At 37.9% G+C, this 19,040-nt stretch overlaps 1 protein-coding gene across 7 annotated transcripts in view; it reads right to left on the bottom strand.

The window, feature by feature from the left end:
* Positions 1-7,576: 7,576 nt before the first annotated feature.
* TRIM36 (tripartite motif containing 36) overlaps positions 7,577-19,040 on the bottom strand; it is a 38,469-nt gene continuing 27,005 nt past the window's right edge. For all 7 annotated transcript variants that reach the window (XM_036409957.2, XM_036409956.2, XM_045571850.1 and 4 more), the window contains 4 exons: positions 18,577-18,701; positions 14,051-14,341; positions 10,774-11,071; positions 7,577-8,939 (listed from right to left, as the gene is read on the bottom strand). In XM_036409957.2, the coding sequence (XP_036265850.1) occupies positions 8,588-8,939; positions 10,774-11,071; positions 14,051-14,341; positions 18,577-18,701 (1,066 nt within the window). In that variant the 3' untranslated portion in view covers positions 7,577-8,587. The remainder of the gene's footprint in view (positions 8,940-10,773; positions 11,072-14,050; positions 14,342-18,576; positions 18,702-19,040) is intronic.

The raw sequence follows: 19,040 nt of genomic DNA on the forward strand, positions 1-19,040 counted from the left end.
CTAATTGCCCCCCTGCCAACCTTATTGCCCCCAACTGCCCTTCCCTTCTGGCCTAATCGCCCCTAACTGCCTCTGCCTCGGCCCCACCACCATGGCTTTGTCCGAAGGGACATCCAAGAAGGTATCCTGGAAGGTCTCCCAGTCTAATTACAATAGCATATTACCATTTCACTAGTATAGATAGAGGCCTGATGCATGGGTGGGGGCTGGCTGGTCTGCCCTGAAGGCGGTCCCAGATCAGGTTGGGGTCCCCTTAGGGGGCAGGGCTAGCCTGGGCGAGGGGCTGAGGGCAGTTGGCAGGCTGACCAAGCCCCCAGATTTGTCCAGAAGGACGTCCGGAAGGTCTCTGGAAGGTCTCCCGGTCTAATTAGCATATTACTCTTTTATTAATATAGATACCCACATATATCATCCCTAAATGATATGGTTAAGGTCACTCAGTAACTATTTGTCAAGCATCTAACATGTGCCAGGCTCTGTTCTAGGCACTTGAAATAATAAAGATGCTTCTTCTTATGGGGCTTATGTTCTAGCAAATTTGTGTCTGTTTTTCAACTTAATATACTATCACAGACATAGAGCACAGCATTTATTCTGCACACTGTGAGATTCATTCACTTTGTTATATGTAGTTGAAATTTATTTTCACTGCTCTCTATAGCAGCCCATTGTATAAATGTTTTATAATTTATTTCTTCATTCTATTACTGATGGACATCTGAGTTGTTTCCAAGTTGGGATTATGAGCTTTTTGTACATGATCCAGACAGGTATGACCATGAAATCTCTAAAGCATACATCTATGAGCAGAATTGCGAGGTCATTTGGTATGCGAACCTTTAAATTTTTCAGATAATAAACTATTATCTTAACATGGTTGTACCAATCTACCCTCCCTCAAGCTTTGTATGAGTTCCTATTGGTCCATAGGCTTACAAATGCTTGGTATTGTTAGACTTTAAAATATTTGCTAATTTGATGTGTTAGCAAAATCTCAATGTGATCTTATTTTACATATCTCCAAACATGGTTTGGTCTTTTAGATTTCCTCTTTTGTGATGTGCTGGTTTCAAGATTTTTGTTCACTGACAGCAGAGTTGGAGGTAACAGTAGAAGCACATGAGCAAACCTGATCCTGAATATATGTATGATACTTCTAAAGACTCCCAGTGTACAGTTTAAAGAGTCATTATACTTTAGAAGTTCATGTTGGCATTATGACAAAGCTGATCAGGTCTGGAATTTGCTGAGCACCTACTATACACCAGACACTTTATGCCAAGCAAGCTACAGAGCTAACTTACCTCCAAAGTTTAATTCCAAGATAACTGTTAACTACTATAAGCAATACAACAATGTAAAGGCAACTTTTTACATCTAATCCAAGATATTGGTCTAGCTCAAAAAATAAAATTGTTAAATTCCCAGGAAAAAACAACACCACAAAAGTAAAGAAAAATCTCATTTCCTCAGTCTAACATGATCACAAGAGAGGCTCAAGTAATTGAAAGGAACCAACAAGTACATTCCATTGGGTGGGAGAATGGTAAAGAAACCCAAGGGCTTCTAGGGAAACTGGGACTTCGTGAAGTTTGTTCCCCGTGTGTGAAGATGGGAGGTAATTACCTTTGCCAAGGTTACTCCTTCATAGGGAGCAGCTCTGCGACGTGAATGCAAGTCTACCCACTCAAACGTTCTTGACATTGCACCACAATCCCCAAACGGGATTAAAAAGCAAGCCCTCTGAGGCTCAATAGTCTGTTCTATGCTTCTAGGTCTCTGGATCTCTTTTCATTTCTATTACCCCTAACTCAAACTATACCAGTATATAACAGATATGGAGAGAAGGCTAACATAGGCTAACATAACCTTTTCAGTTTCATAAATAGCTTTTTCAAGTATAAAGTAATTTCAGTTCTCAAACTAATTATAAATGATGTGTAGACAGGTTGAAAGACAAGCAAGGTTATCCTGGTTGAATTAAAACTGTTGAAGCAAAAAACTATTTGGACACAGGTTGAAAGACAAGCAAGGTTATCCTGGTTGAATTAAAACTGTTGAAGCAAAAAACTATTTGGGGGAATTAGGGAAATTATCTCAAATGAGACTCAAATGAGACTGTTCACACATTAAATTAACATCTTTTCTGAAACAACATATTTTGGGGTAAAGGAACAAAGTGAAGATTCCTATGGACTATGAACAAGGTCAGATTTGGGGCACTGTCACCAAAGTACACAGATCTCTACCGATGACTACACAAGGTGCACTTTGTAGATAATGGGATTGTCCCTCACTGGAATCTGTAATTCCACCCATTTTAGAATAGATCTGAATCTGAAAACTGCCTGCAAATATACCGCCAGATTCCTTGTCAAACCATTTGAGTTGCCAACTTCACAGTTTTAGTTGCCTTTGAAAATATTGAAAAGTTGATTCAGTAACTATATTGAAAAGACTGGGAATTTCTCATCTTCCCAATTCACTATAGATCTGTTCAAAGCTCTGTGTGAGCGTTGAAGGCTTTCAGGGACAGGCAAGTTATGACAACATGAAAAGACGGAGATGGCAGAATGCATGCCCCACCCAAAGACCAGCGTTCAAGTTTTCTTGCTTTTTTACAGGACAGGTATTTTTCTCATTTTCAGGTGAGAAAACAAAACATATACAGACACATTCTTCCTGAGTGGCCACTTTTAAAGTCCTTACCAAGGACAGTCTTTGAAGCATTATTTATAAGAGATCGTTAGAAATTCTAACTGTCCAACAATGAAATTCTATGTAGTCATTAAAAACGTTTTAAAGAAATGATAGAAACAATATTTCAATTATTGCCATCACTTTATTTGGCAAACAGTGCTCTATATTTAAATGGGTTAAACCTTCATAGGAAAGTTGATTAATAGCTCAACATTTACATTTTGGGATAAGTTTTGAATTCAAATCCCAGTCCTGCCACAGATAAGCTTTGAGATCCATGCAGGTTATGAAATCTTGTTGATGCTCAGTTTCCTCTCCTGCAAAATGAGCAAAATCCTCTTCAATGTGTTATGAGAATTATAATAAGATTGGCATAAAGAATTAGCATAGTTCCTGGAATATAGCAATCAACAAATGGTAAACTTTTGAAATGACAAATCCTATCGAACAAACCTTTTAGCTAATTGTGGCTATATTTTACAATTAACTCATTGTAGTATTTTCAAGGACTAAGGCTCAGGATTAAGCAAATTCTACTCAAGACACAGTCTGGAAGATACATGCTGAGATGTAAATCAAATCTATGACCCCTGCACTGAATTTGGGAAGTCCAAACTCTCTCTTAGGCAGGCAGACCTTGTTTCATTGCACTCCACTTTACTGTGCTTTACAGATAGGTTTTTTTAAAAACTGAAATAAACACCCTGCCAACAGCCAAGACTTACTTTATTGCAATACTTGCTTTATTGCGGTAGTCTGGAATCAAAACTGCAACCTCTGAGGTATGCCTTACTGTATGACAGCATTCTGGAGAGCTTCAACTGAAAGTTTGCCCAAGAATCCACTCTAATTCAAAGCTTCCTTAAGAAGTAATTTTGGCCTTACCTGTACATATCCTGGGGCCTACTTCCAATCACAGATCCCATTCCAGTTGAGCCTGATACATTTTCGCGAAAAAATAATTTATGTTCTGATAACTCCTCTCCATTCCCTGGCCACACGCAGGGAGGAATCCTCTGATTCTCTGAAGCCCAGTGGCTCCCCTGGCCGGGGATCAGCAGCATTGGCTTCACCTGGAGCCGGTTAGAAACGCACTCTCCAGCCCTCCCCAGGTGACTCACATGAACATTAACACTTAGAAGCACTGCTCCACAGTGCCTGCTGCTTCCTAACTCACAGACCAGCTGCAGGTTCCAGGAGCCAAGGAGGACTCTTTTATCAAGAAACAACTTTACCTGAGACTCTGACACTTGACACAGGCCACAGAAGTGATTTTCTTGCATATTTTCTAAGCTCTTGTTCACTGTTACATAATAAGAAATACATCTGAACTATATAAACTTGATTTCACAGAAAATTGGATTTAATTTTTATCTAACTGGCTGAATTATACCTCAAATTAATGACTCATATGCCTCTCGAGTTTGATTTTGGGGATTATAGTAAATGACCGCAGTTGAATTACATGACTTATAATTTTTCTGGGGAAATTCTGTTTTCAAATATATTCTCCCCATTTGTAAAAGATCTCTCGGGAAGTTAAATCTGAGTTTCAGAACTGCTCATAATCTATATGTGTAGCTCCCATAGAGTGGCTTAACACACCAGACACGGTTACATCCTTTGTCTATATTCTCTCATTCACACCACAACTAGTTTGCAGATGGATGAAGCTCACAGGTTAACAACTTATCTAAGATCACACATTTAGTTAGTGACAAACCTCAGACATAAATCCAAACCAAAATCCACCCTAACCATAACTAGTAGGTTCCTGTGTGCCCACTTAACCCTGTGATTCAGAGTTAAGTGGACCCTAAATGCTGAGAACTGCAAAAATCACATGCCTGGCTTTGCTGAACAGCATCACGCACCTATTTGCTCATGGAGCCCTCTGCTTTGCTCCAAACCTATAAGCCAATTAGGTCACCTTTCGACAAGTACTACAACGTACCAACCATTACACTTTTTAAAAAAATGTTTTTGGAATTCCCTATTACTAAAAAACTTTAAGGCATATTAGATATGCTCCAAGAAGGAATTCAAATGCTTGCATGTCAAAGTTAGAGGAATTGGTGGGGCCTTCTAAGGTAAAAGGAATCCAAACAGGGAAAACAAATTAAGGAGGCATTTTTGAAAATATACAGATATATATCATTTTGAAAAGATGTAAAATACCTTTATAGAAGCTAATAGTCCTTACCACCCAATCTAGAAAAGGAAATTAGAAAATCAGGTTGCTCCAAGTCTTAAGATTACAGGACAGGTATACTGTTCCACAGGAGAGCAGCTCTGCCCTTAGAGGACTGGTGCCTTAGGAGACCAAGCCTTACAAGAACAGAAAACAGACCTCCAGAGGCAGCCATGTAACCTGGACTCAACCTGCATTTGAAACAGGTGCCAACATAACCACCATGCAACTTTTTCTAGGATTTCTAAAAGCAAGCGGTGCTGGCATTTAAGAAATAGACCATTGAGTTCGGGTAAGTTACACAGAGAAATCAAGGGGGAAATGGATTTTTAAGTATTTTTCAATTACCCACAGGCAGGCAGACTCACGCTCAGCACATGCCAACTTATTTTCTGGTCAGCACTTTAAGGATACTGTTTTCTTAACCACAGCACTGGTTCTTCCCTATTCCGAAGAGATTTCAGACAAGAGGAGGCAAACTCAGGAAAACAGCAGCTTCACTAGCCTCAGATTGGCAGCATAAAAGAACCAACCAGGAAGAGAAAACCAGACAGCTGGAAGGGGAAAGGTGCAGGCTTCCTAAGCCTTCTGTTTTTAACATTTCAGAACAGCATAAATACCCTTATCTAAGCAGTCAGCACAGTGGCCACAGCCTCCCATCTCCCTCTGATTCACCAAGCCCACCCCGCTTGTGCCAGTTATTCTCCATTTGTGCCCCTGCCCCCCAACCACCAGGGCCCTGCTTTGCCCTCTCTGCCCCGGGAAGATGACCCCTGCTGCCTGCATCTCTAGAAAGCCCTTGCTGGCTGGCTTCCAGCAGGGTTTGGTCAAAGGCTGCGGCTCAGAACAGGTGGAGGCTATTTCTTTCTCGCTCCCTCCATCCTGGCACATTTCTAGAAACAGCTGCCTCCCATGGTAACTCAAGCTTCCACCAACCAACCCTTCCTGTTCTCAGATCTATCTAGTCACCCTTTCTCTTTGTCCCCCATGCTCTTCAGGCTGTGGCTAGTCTTTCCCCAGGCTCACCACTGCTTGCTTCGTCCTTTAAGGTTGCCCTTCCCTCTAAGCAATCCTTTCACTCACTTCTTTTTATAATAGTTGAACCATCCAGGGTGAACTATCTTTCCTTCCAGAAATCTAATTCACTCTCTCAAAGCCGTTGTGCATTCGTGTGCTCCATCTACCCAGGGAGCTCATCAGCTATCAAACTTGTCTCACCTCCTCTGAGGGGATTCCCTGATCACCAAATCTAGTATTAGCTCCCACCTCATATGCTCTGAAGTCCCATTTTTATTCTCTCTCCTTCGTAGAAAGTAAGCTCTTAAAAGCAGGCACCCAAGCCACACCACTGTCTGGCTCACTTTATACCCAATTCACAGAACAGTGTCTCATAAATAGCAGAGGTTAACAAGTTTTTTTGTGAAATGAAGTAGTCCCAAGTCAAATTTTAAAAACTTTAATTCCTTCAGGTTTACTTTTAAAGCAAAAGAAGATGCCCAAGTCTCAGTATGTTAACACCATAAACACCTTTAGTAGTAAAATAAATGCAAATTTATCTGGTAGAGCATACTTTGATCATTGATGTTTCTCTCTCTCCCTTCCTCTCTGAAATTAATAAAAACACATTTAAAAAAAAAGGAACTATAAATATGAGAAGTTATTACACAGTATCATAGGGACAGCCCACTGCGATCAACAATGAACCACAACTACCAGAGCCCCATAACCCAGAGTATAACGGTGAGCCTAAAGGACCACTCAGTCTGATCAAAATGTGATCCATTATGAATCAGAAAAATTAGACAAACCGATGAACTGAAGAAAATTAGTTTCATGTTGAGCTTCTCTAATGATCATTTCCACAATTAAAGCTAATAATTAAATGCCCAAAATAACTTTATATAAAACTTTACCCTAAGTTAATATATTCAGCTAAACATCTTTTCATAATTTGCTTCCATTTCCCATATAAACACTGAGAATTCTTAGAACAATTTCAATAATTCCACTTGACCTTTAATTTTTATTAAAAATGAAACAATTTATGTACAACTATACAATATTTGAAATAGCTTTCTATTCCTATTTAAAGCTTTATATTTTTTTTAATGTTTACATGATATGTGCTTACACAAGTTTGAGACTATCAAATCTGACCACCCAGCGACATCAGCAGTTTTATTGCACAATGATCCACACAATACTGCATCCTTGTTTAGTTCAGCCTCTATCATAAAGTGCCAGTCCTTGGTGGGAAAGGAACACAGCCTACTAAACAACGAAATTCTCCAGTGTATTTTCTATTTGGGTTGTGAGAGGGAACTAATTTTGTGCTATCAGCCTGAATAACAGATTTCCATTTAAAAATATGTAGTTTAAAAAAAGGCCTAAGGTTTTTGTTAGTCTATGAAAATACGTCACAAGCATTCCAAAATTGTAAGTGCTAATGCAAAACAGTCTAGTTTCTAACATTTTAACTTCAAATAAAAAACAACCTAAGAAAAAGATGTTTCAAAAATGAATATAAAATTTAGATAAAGTAATTCTTCAAATGAAGAGAACTTTTAAAAGAATACAGTCATTATGATTTTAGTTATTACTCCTAAACAATTAAATTTGTATTTTTACTTATTATTACCAATGCTCATTACCAATGAGCCACAGGAAATGCAAATAACTGACCAGTTAGTTATTCCACATATTACATTTAATAACACTAAAAATAGATCATGAACTCTTTTAAAATGTAAACATAAACCAGGACAATCTGATATGTCATATTTGTGCCTAAAAATGAAAATCATAAGACACAGTAAGAGGGGATAAAAAAAACACACAAAAAATGACCAATATCAATATATCTTCACTAATTTTTACAAAAAATAATTACTTAACATAGGTGCAAATATTTTCATAAAGCATGTTTTATGAAATACAAGTTTCCCCAGACAAGTTTATCTAGGGGGGGAAAGAGTGTTTAAAATGAAGAGCTACATGTGTTAACCACTAACTTTGTGTTTCCTGCAAGAAACTGTTTTCTACACATGCACATATGAGCGTTACAGCTAAGAAAACACTTTTACATGTCCTTAAGAATAGTTTATCATCTTTAAAAAAAAACAAACACAACAGTATTCATTTTCCAGGCAAATATACTGTTAATATTCTTTTCACATCTCAAAATACATAATTTTCCATTTAAATATATTACCATTTCTGTGGCCTTTCCCCCATCTATCTTTGTTTTTCTTTTAAAAACAAATCCAAGACACAATGATTAGTACTAACTTCTATCCATTAGGCATTTTAAAAACATCTTCTCTTAGGACACAAACATGATATAAAATTGAAAAAACCAAACATAAAAAGCAACATAATAAATACATTTGTATGCCTTCCCCCCAAAAGGAATGTAAGTATCAGCACCACCAGCTAACATAAATAAATAAATTTCATGTTCATAAAAGTAAGACAATCCAGTTAACCATTTCAGTGTGTCTTTTTCCTGTTATTTGTGAAAGGCAGAAGAGTGACATGGAAAAGGCAAGGCTGTTTAAGTTTTCAGTGTTTTAAGAAACACACAAAAAACAAGTGTGGCGACAGAATACTTAGATGATATGTAATTAGTTACGAAGGCAAACACCCAGGCATTGTTTTGCCTACACTTTTCCTTCTAAGTCACATCAGATGCTTAAACTACACGTCCTCGTGGTATTCTAGATATTTTGAGGTGATGGGTTCTTCCAGTTGAATTCCTCCACTGCCCATTAAGGCAAACGCTGGATACATGGTGCTCGAACAGTCCACCTGGCGCTCATAAAGGCATTTCATGTGATCCATGTCATAGAAGCTCACTCTGCCTTTATCATAGTCGAGGAAAACTCCTATACTTGTTGGCATGGGGAGAACTCTATTCTCAGCTTCATTAAAAGTAGGTGACTTGGGTATAAAGAACTTCTTCATGCCTATAGTAACTAAAGTAAAGCGTTGTGAAGAATCAAAACAGGCATCCTCACTTCCGCTGTCATGTCCACTGTCTTGCTCATATCTAAAACACAACACACAAAGTAGAATCTTATCTGTATCATTACCTATGCATCTGTGAAACATTTTACAAGACAATATACAATGACTTAACATTAAAATAAATTATATATCAAAAACCTTCCATTAAAACAAAAACATAAGATTACACATTACCATTCAGAATTATACAAATACACCCCAAATTCCATCTTAAAACATCATCCACTCTTAACTGGATAATATACAGATGAGAAGCTAAAAAATAACTTGTGCCTTTCAAAAATAAATGAGGGGGACAGGGACTAAAAGGCTTGTCAAGGATTAAATATTTATAGCACACAATCATACACAAGAAAATACCAAACCAAGATGTGTGCCTTAATCCAAGGAATTACAAACGAAATAAATAGGCACTGCATAATAATGCAGGAGAAAAAGGCATGTTTCATTCTCCTCCACAAAACTCTACTTTCCAATAGGGATTTCTGCATAGATCTGTGATGTAGCAAGTATTCTGAAGGCTTGTTTCCGCTGTTGTATAGAAAATAGCAGCTTATAGAACATTTTGATACCAAGTTCCTTCCATTTTTTTCCTATGCATACTTTGCTTTTTAGATGACCATATAACATCAACCATTTTATTTTTTTATTTTTATTTTTTAAAATATATTTTATTGATTTTATACAGAGAGGAAGGGAGAGAGATAGAGAGTTAGAAACATCGATGAGAGAGAGTCATCGATCAGCTGCCTTTTGCACACCCCCTACTGGGGATATGCCCACAACCAAGGTACATGCCCTTGACCGGAATCGAACCCGGGACCCTTCAATCCCCAAGCCGATGCTCTATCCATTGAGCCAAACTGGTCCCGGCAACATCAACCATTTTAATGGTGTGGTTTTTTTTTACTTCTAACATTCCTAAAATATGATTAATACTAATATTCTATCAAGTGGACATGCCACTGTTTAAATATTTCTCTAATACAATTTTCACTGTTACGTTAATTTCTCATCTTGGTGCAAAATTTTTTCCTTTCGCTCAGATTGTTAACCTGAGATTCTGTTTATGTAAGTGGTTAAAAGTTATGTTTGGCCCAGCCAGTTTGACTGAGTGCTTGAGCGTTGATCTATGAATCAGGAGGTCACTGGTTCTATTTCTGGTCAAGAGACATGCCAGGGTTTCCAGCTTGATCCCCAGTGGGGGGTGTGCAGGAGGCAGCCTATCGATCAATGATTCTCTCTCATCACTGATGTTTCTATCTCTCTCCCTTTCCCTTCCTCTCTGAAATCAATAAAAATATATACTTATTACAAAGTTGTCTGGGCTAGTTCACTATAAACCATCTAAAAAAGTTAAACTGAATAATCTCCATTAAATAGTCAATGTCTTAAGACATTGAAATTATTTGCTGTGGAAACATGCTTACCATGACTCAATTCTGTAAAGTATTTATGGGACATTTAAAGACAAAAGAACAAGTTAATATCAAGTATGAAGTATGGCAACTAGAGGTATTTCACTATATATGTGGATGATTTTTATCACATAAGGAAACTGATGTGATTTTCAAAATTTAAAACTGCAAAGCTATCTCATTATCAAGAGGTATACAAAACAGACTTATTTACTTGTAGCATCATAAATTAATTGCTAAATCTCATTATTTTCTGGGCGAATAAAGAAACCTAACTCCTTTATTTAGGCAACCACATAAGCACAGTCAAAACTGCTGAATCTAAGCATGCTGGAATTGTAATAAGTAAATTCAAATCTATGTAGAAGCTTATCTTACAAAACAAGCATGTTTACTTTTTAAAAAGTATCAAGTTGCAGATCAATGTAAAGAATGTACCTTGGACTCCCTGCATCCCGGGGAGAACGAAGCCATTCTTGCAGTTTATCACTGGAAGCAACTCCTGCTTTGACCAGGTACGAATAGGGCTCCACCCGGAAGGCCCAGAAGTGCTTCCCTTTGGTAATCCCAACGTCGCCGATGATGTAGTCTAAGCTTGTGTAGTACCCCACTTGGATGCGTTCTGCAGCAAGCAGAAGGTTAAATCCAGCTCTGCTCTCTACACGGTCTCTCTTCAAGTTCAACAAGAGGTGTTCATTATTATAACCACATTTTTCATCAAAGAGGAAATTGAAAACTGTAAATAAAGCTTACAATTAGTCTGAGAAATATTTACTAGCATTTCTACAATTTACTGTTAAATATGATAGGTTTTGCAAATAGAAACTACTGAAAAGAGACAGGATATACAATATCTTACCACCCTAGACCAAACTATGACAAACCAAGACCCTAACTTAGAAATAACTTCCAGCAAACTCTCTATACCTGAAAATGTTCAGAAACCTCAAAGGCAGAAGAATGTATAAGTATGAGAAAAATTGTTATATCAATTCCAAGCAACCACATACTTAAAATACATTTTAAGTATGTGGTTGCTTGGAATTGATATAACAAATCTATCCTAAGTATTCCACACTATTAGGTCTGTGTTTTACCCCTAAAATAAAGGGTTGTACATTTTCATAAATATCTATGTTTTCTTAAATATTTACTCCAAATTTTATAAATTTGAAAAATAACAGCAATTTTAATAACATCTTTTTCTTATTCATCAACATGGCAATATGGGAACAGTGTACAGCGTAAAAAAAAGAAAGCATAGGTTTTTTGTTCAGAGAGACATGGGTTTGAATCCTGCTCAAGCATTTAACTGCAATTTAACCTAAAATGTAATTTCCTCAACTAGAGAATGGGTATAAGATTACTTCTAAGACTATCAAATCCATTAAGCTTAACAGTGGCTGCTAGTCCAAAAACAGGGGACAATCCAAATGTCCAATAGATGAACGAACAAAGAAAATGTAATGTCCTATATAATAAAAGGCTAATATGCAAAAAGACCAAACAGTGGAACAATCGAACAACCAATCGCTATGACATGCGCTGACCACCAAGGGGAGTGCATGCAACATGGCGGGCATTGGCTATGGCAGGATGATGGAGGCGGTGAGCAGGGGCGTCAGACCAAGACAGGGTGCCAGTTGCTGTCATCTAGGCGGGCCTCTGGTGGTTACTGAAAATTCTTTGCTCCTATGCGCCGAAGTCCCGCCCAGTGCTTAAACCTGCTGCTGGCACCAGCCCAATTGCTTGGCACGTGCGCGCAGGTGCCAGCGGTGGCTGCCAGCCCCATCATCCCTCAGGGCTACTCCACCTCCCCCTGCTCCTAAGGGGCGATCAGAGCAGCAGCCATTGCTTGCACTCACTAATGGGGCTGGCCCTGCTCGCACTCACTGCTGGCACAAGCCCCAATCACTCCTCGCTGTCAGTGGGTGTGAGCAGGGCCAGTGCTGTCAGAGTGTGGGAGCAGCAGTGGCGGGAATGGGGCTGCTGGCAGATGGGATCTGGGACTGCTGCAGGAGGAGCTGGGCAGGGACATAGAAGATGGGCCAAGACCCACCCCTGTGCCCACAGCAGCCTCATGGCCCCCAGTTCCTTTCAATGTGCACAAATTCATGCAGTGGGCACCTAGTATATTAGTCAACCTAAAAAAGAAGAAAATTCTGACATGCTACAACATGGATGAACCTTGAAACCTGCCCATCACCAAAGGATTCTGTGAATCTACTTATATGAGGAACCTAGAACAGGCAAACTCATAGAGGCAGAAAGAAGAATGGTGGTTACCAGGCTCTGCGGGGAGGGAGAATGGGGAGTCACTATTTAATGGGCATAGAGTTTCAGTTTGGAAAAGGTGAAAAAATTCTACAGATGTGAATTGTAGTGGTTGTACAACATTGTTAGTGTATTTAATGCTACTGACCTGTACACTTTAAAATGATAAATTTTAACTATATTAATACCACAATTTTCAAAATTGTCTACTAGCAAGTTAAAACCTCCATGTGTGGCCAACATTCATTCTTCCTGGTAATGCCTATAGTGTCAATATGGTAAGTCATGCATGCTTCCTTTTGATCTCAAATGTCTCCCAGTTTGCATACTGAATTTAAATGGTCACCCTATTCATATGCTTCTCTCAGAGAAAAGGAAGACAACATTTAACACTTCCTTTCCTCCTTCCCCCTCCACTATGTTACTAAAAACAGCAGCTACTTTCAGGTTTCTTTTTTTCTTCCACTTCCAGTCAGAGACTAGAAAGGAAAGTGAAGACTGCATAAACTATGAAATATTTACACAATAACTGCAAATCCATCCTAAAACTCTCTATTGGATTTTATTGAGATCAAAGAAAAATCATTTTAACCAACACTATTTATCTGTACCCTCATTTAAAAATTAGCCACAACGTGCATGAAAAACCAACAGTGAATAAATACACTTTGAATAAACAGGGAAGGAAGGACAGACTGCACAAAATATGGAAATGTAAGCTGTTACAAATGGGCAGCAGGAGCCACTGGGTCTGGAAGCCAACTGACAGGCCTCTAAGGAAGTGACCAACAGGGCAAAAGGTTTTCCTGGTCTAAGTGTCCCTTGTCCATGCAGACATTACAGTGAACATCAACTAACCTGTAACTCATCCCCATTCTATAAAAATCTAAAGACATCTATAAGCAGTATCAGTGGGTTTTAACTTGAAAAGGGGAGGGACCATGGCTGGGGAGAAAGCTATCCACGTGGTTCTGATATAACCCGATGAGTTAGAAATCACCGTGTTAGAAAATCCAGACAAGTCCTAAATTTGGTTAATCAAAATTCTATTTCATATTATACCAATACATTTTTAAACTATCTATCTAGGTCCTATGTTCTAGAGATTTCGATAAACTAAAAAAATACAGAATTATACTATTTAAAACTTGTACAGTAGCATTTATGCCATTTAATCCCAAATTAATAGCCCTGCTCCCTCAAATTCTTCCTTTCCATTTTTCTTTATTTGATATCAGTCAAAAATCAAATTCTCTCCTCAGCTAGCATGGTGAAATTAATATAATCAGTCCATTTCTAAAACCTAGCTGGGTATGGTTTCTATAAACTTTTACAAATGAGAGCTGCTTTTATTGTAGGTCTACACAGAGACATTGGTTAGTTTACGTTTATCAGGGTCTCTTCCCATGCTTTGCTTTTTAATTCCCAATGGTTACAATACCTGGAGCGGGAGGAGTACGAAGAACCAATTCTCTGCTGCAAGGACTGCAGATTGAACCCTTGTAGGCTCTTACTCTGAAAGCGTAGTTACAGTTACTTTCAAGTTCTGAAATAACTTTACTTGTGCCACAAACTTCTATCTCATTCCAAGACAACATTTCCTCATCTCTATTAATCTTCCGATATTCGAGGACATAGCTATCAGCTGTATCCTTTTCTGGATGGTGCCAATTTATCAAAGCATTGTTATAAACTTTGCTCTGTTCCTCATTGATCTCTGGCACATCTATGCCTGAAAAAATTATGAAAAAGAAAATGTTAAAAATTTTTTATTAAAGAATCTATATTTTTCCTCAATAAAAAATGCATTGGCAACACTTAAATGATTTCTGTACTGTTCAATTTTCTAAATCTGTAAGTCTATTTATGAGAAAAAGAATAATTCCTATGCATGCGACATCATAGACAGACACTGCAGACATACTAAGTGAAATAAGCCAGGAACAGAAAGACAATTTTTGTGTAGATGCTGCCAGTGTTTGAACTGACTGCATGATAGAGGTATCTGAAACAGTCCAATTCATAAAATCAAAGACTGGAATGGAGGTTACCAGGAACTGGGAGAAGGGGAAATGGGCAGCTATTAGCCACAGGCATAAAGTCCCACTTAAGCAAGATGAACAACCTAAAGATCCACAGTACACTGGACCTAGTCAACTAGTGTAATGCACACTTAAGCAGATACTTAAGCAGATATACGACAGCATTTATGCCATTTTAATCCCAAATTAAAAGCCCTGCTCCCTCAAATTCTGCCTTTCAATTTTTCTTTATTTGATATCAGTCAAAAATCAAATTTTTGTGTTCTCATCACAAAAATTAAAAAAAAAACAGTTAGAGATTTAAAGAGGTACATTTGTGTTTATAATTTAAAAGGAAAAGAATGAAAAATGAGACCAAAAATTGAAAGACTTGGTTTTAGCTTTATATTAATTCTGCAAACACTATAAAATAAAAAGTTTAACCGTATGCCTTCAATTTTCACCTACTGAATAATAACCCTCAACTTTAAAATATTAAATTGTATCTGCCTATAAACAATTCTTTTTAAAAATATATATATATATATTTTATTGATTTTGTACAGAGAGGAAGGGAGAGAGATACAGAGTTAGAAACATCAATGAGAGAGAGTCATCGACCAGCTGCCTCTTGCACACCCCCCACTGGGGATATGCCCGCAACCAAGGTACATGCCCTTGACCGGAATCAAACCCGGGACCTTTCAGTCCCCAAGCCGGCGCTCTATCCATTGAGCCAAACCAGCCCCAGCTAAACAATTCTTTAATAAATATTTTAAAATCTAAGTTTGGTGAACATAGCAAAAAACTTCAATGAAACATTATACAATTTTCATTTTTTTAAAGAAGTTGTAAAGCAAGTTAAATAATATTTTCTTAGAGTAAACATGATTTTCATAAGATAATTAGAAGCTACATAAAACATGCAAAAATATGTTTTAAGTAGCTTCTAATAAGATAATCACTACAATTAATTTGTGTAGATCCTGCCAGCATTTTTCTCCCAGTGGTATTCCACTGTATGGGATGTATCAACTTTTAACTATTTATATGCTTCTAATTTTTCACTAAAAATACAATGGTTAAAATATTACCACTAAATCACTGTGCATATCCATAATCCTTTTCATAGGATAAATTCTAATAAGTTAAACTATCTGAATTATATGGTTAAGAATAAACTATTAGTTACTACATGTGTACACACACACACACACACAAGCAAACCTATTTATCAAATCACAGAGAAGTATATGAAATGGGAAGTAGAAGTCTCCCTCTTCTCCTAATCCCCCCGTTATATGTAGCAATGTATTAGCATGTCTGGGAATGGTGCATTTATGCAACCATAATGAGATCTAGAAAGTCATCCAAAATACATTTTAAAGTAAAAAAAAAAAACAACACTAGGTACAAATAACATGACTAGTATGGCCCAACCCGACATCCCTTTGTTTGAAAAATAGCTTACTAAAAAAAAAAAAAAAAAAATGTGCACAGGAAAAAATGAGGAGACCATAATCTACCAACCAGAAATTGGATGACCACTTCCCACTGTTGTACACTGTTATACACTGGTATTACCCAAGATTACCCACCTCCAACCTCATCTTTCCCAAGACCGCTGGGGGATCACCAGGGAAGGAGGACGTTGTATCTCTAAGTAAATTAGCATTTATGAAAAAGTATACCCTGGGGGAATCTAGTATATGAAGTAGAATCAGCATTTCAAAGAGTAACAAATATATACAGTGGAACCTTGGTTCTCAAACTTAATTTGTTCCAGAAAGCTGTTCAAAAGCCATTTGTTTGAAAACTGAGTCCTTTTTCCCCATATGAAATAATGAAAATGGAATCAATCTGTTCCAGACCCCCAAATGGTTCCATTTTAACCTTTCTTATACATAGGTGTCTAATGTGCTGCTTAATCTATAAACACTTCTTGTTTTTTAATTTATTAAACCACCTCCTACCAACCTTAAGGAATCACTCTCAGAATTTGTTCCAGGGGTTGTCTTTCAGGTCTGCATGCAAATCTTTGCTTGTTTATATATCTACTAGAGGCCTGAAGCATGAATATTCATGCAAGAATGGGCCTTCCTTCCCCTGGCTGCCAGCACCACCTTCGCTCAGCCAGAGCCACCTTTCCACATTCTTACGCTGCCCAGAGGCCCGGAGTAGCTGGGGCAGTGCTGAACACCTGCTTCCCACCCCCTTCCTGGCCACTCAGCACCTGTGGATGTAAATAAATTGACCTGCCATCTTTGTTGGGTTAATTTGCATACTCACTCCTGATTGGCTGGTGGGTGTTGCGAAGGCACAGTCAATTTGCATCTTTCTCTTTTATTAGTGTAGATGTATCTGAAATGCTGTCACTGTATTTCATTTATCTAAATTAGGGGTGTCGAACTCAATCAGAGAAGGGGCCAAAATCTAAAATCCAGCCTAAATCGCGGGCCGAATGGTTTACTGAACAGTCCTAAACTGTCATTGTGATGGAAACGCAGTGGAGTGCAGTGATGACAGCGCTGTGCGAGCCACATTGCAAGGCCTGGCGGGACGGATTTGGCCCGCTGGCCTTGTGTTTGACACATGTGATCTAAATCAACAGTTTTTCTGCCTCTTCAATTGCCTGTGATCACTGGTTTTTTTTTGCAACATTAGCACTCTTAATGGCCTCTTTATGTTTTAAAATTAAATATACCTTTCTAAGAATTGTAATTGTTCACTTCACTAAAAGAAAAATCTGAGGAGGGTGAAAAGGTGATTAAAAAAAAAAAAAGAAAAATAAAAGGAAGAACTCTCTTCTGGGGAGCAGCAAAACACAAACATAAGCAAGTCTTATGGGCTGAACTGTGTCTCCCCAAAATTCATGTGAAGTTCTAATCTCTAGCACCTCAGAATGTGATTTTATTGGAGGGAGATAGGGTCCTTAAAAAGGTAATTAAGTTTAAATGAGGTCATTAGAGTGGGCACTAATCCAATATGACTAATATAACTGATGTCCTGATAAGAAAGTTGGACACAGATATGTATAAGAGGGAGGACACAAGAAGATGACCATCTATCTGCAAGCCTAACAAGAGAAGCCTCTGAAAAAAATCAATCCTGCTGACACCTTGCTCTCAGACTTCTAGCCTCCAGAATCGTAAGAAAATAAATTTCTGTTGTTTAAGGCACCCAACTCCAGATATTTTATTTTGGCAGCCCTATCAAAGTAATATAGCAAGGTAAATACAATCATGTTCGTCATTTAGCCTGGGGATATCAGATTTCTACCCTAGAGAAACTCACATACATGTACTCAACAACCACTAATAAAGATGTTTAATACAGTTTATAAAAAATAAGACACAATTTTCTCTCAGTAGGGAAATGACTTACATAATGAAATACTATAAACAGTTAAAATATAGCTCTAAGCCAGAACTTTGTGTATTAACAAATATTTATCTTAAACTTAATATTTTTAAAAAGCAATTTACAAAAAGGAGACATACAATTTAATGCCATTAACATAATGTTTAAAACACAAACCAATAGAATATAGTTGGTTTTTTTAAAAATGTATTTTATTAATTTTCCAGAGAGAGGAAGGAAGAGGGATAGAGAGCCAGAAACGTCGATGAGAGAGAAACATCAACCAGCTGCCTCCTGCACACCCCCTGCCAGGGATGTGCCCACAACCAATGTACATGCCCTTGACCAGAATCGAACCTGGGACCTTTCAGTCCACAGACCGATGCTCTATCCACTGAGCCAAACCGGTTTCGGCTAGAATATAGTTTTGTGCGTAAAAAGATAAATGCAACATGATTTTAAAATAAGATGGTTCTGGGCAACTGAAGTACTGCTTAATAACACCTCTCTGAAGAGAACTTGTGTTTTTCCTACACAATGCAAATACAGACTAAAAGACTATGTTTTTGCCATTAGTAAAACTTACCGTTAGAGAAAAAGGACAATTCTCCAAGAAGTTCTGTTTGTTTAGATGTATTAATAACATAGTCTTCAAAAGAAGTCTGGGCCGCAGGTCTAAAGCTCTTCAAAGATTCCGTAGCTTTCTGTATTCTGTTTTTAGACAGATATCTTTTATGTAAAAATGACTTGTTAAAAAAGACAAATCAGACTAAGAATCGGAAATGTGATGAGAGAAAACCTCACTCAACATTCAAGTTAAAAGTGAAGCAAGCTTTGAGACAGCATGGAGGGACCTGGAGAGTATCATACTAAATGAAATAAGTCAGTCAGGGAAAGACAAGTATCACATGATCACACTCATATGTGGAATCTAAGTAACAAAATAAACTGATGAACGGAGTGGATCCAGAGACATGTAACGGAGTGGAATATCAGAGGGAAAGTGGGGGAAGGTGGACGGAAGGGAGGTAACCAACCAAATACCTTGTA

The sequence above is a fragment of the Pipistrellus kuhlii genome, unplaced genomic scaffold, assembly GCF_014108245.1.
Source record: "Pipistrellus kuhlii isolate mPipKuh1 unplaced genomic scaffold, mPipKuh1.p scaffold_m20_p_4, whole genome shotgun sequence".
NCBI lineage: Eukaryota > Metazoa > Chordata > Mammalia > Chiroptera > Vespertilionidae > Pipistrellus > Pipistrellus kuhlii.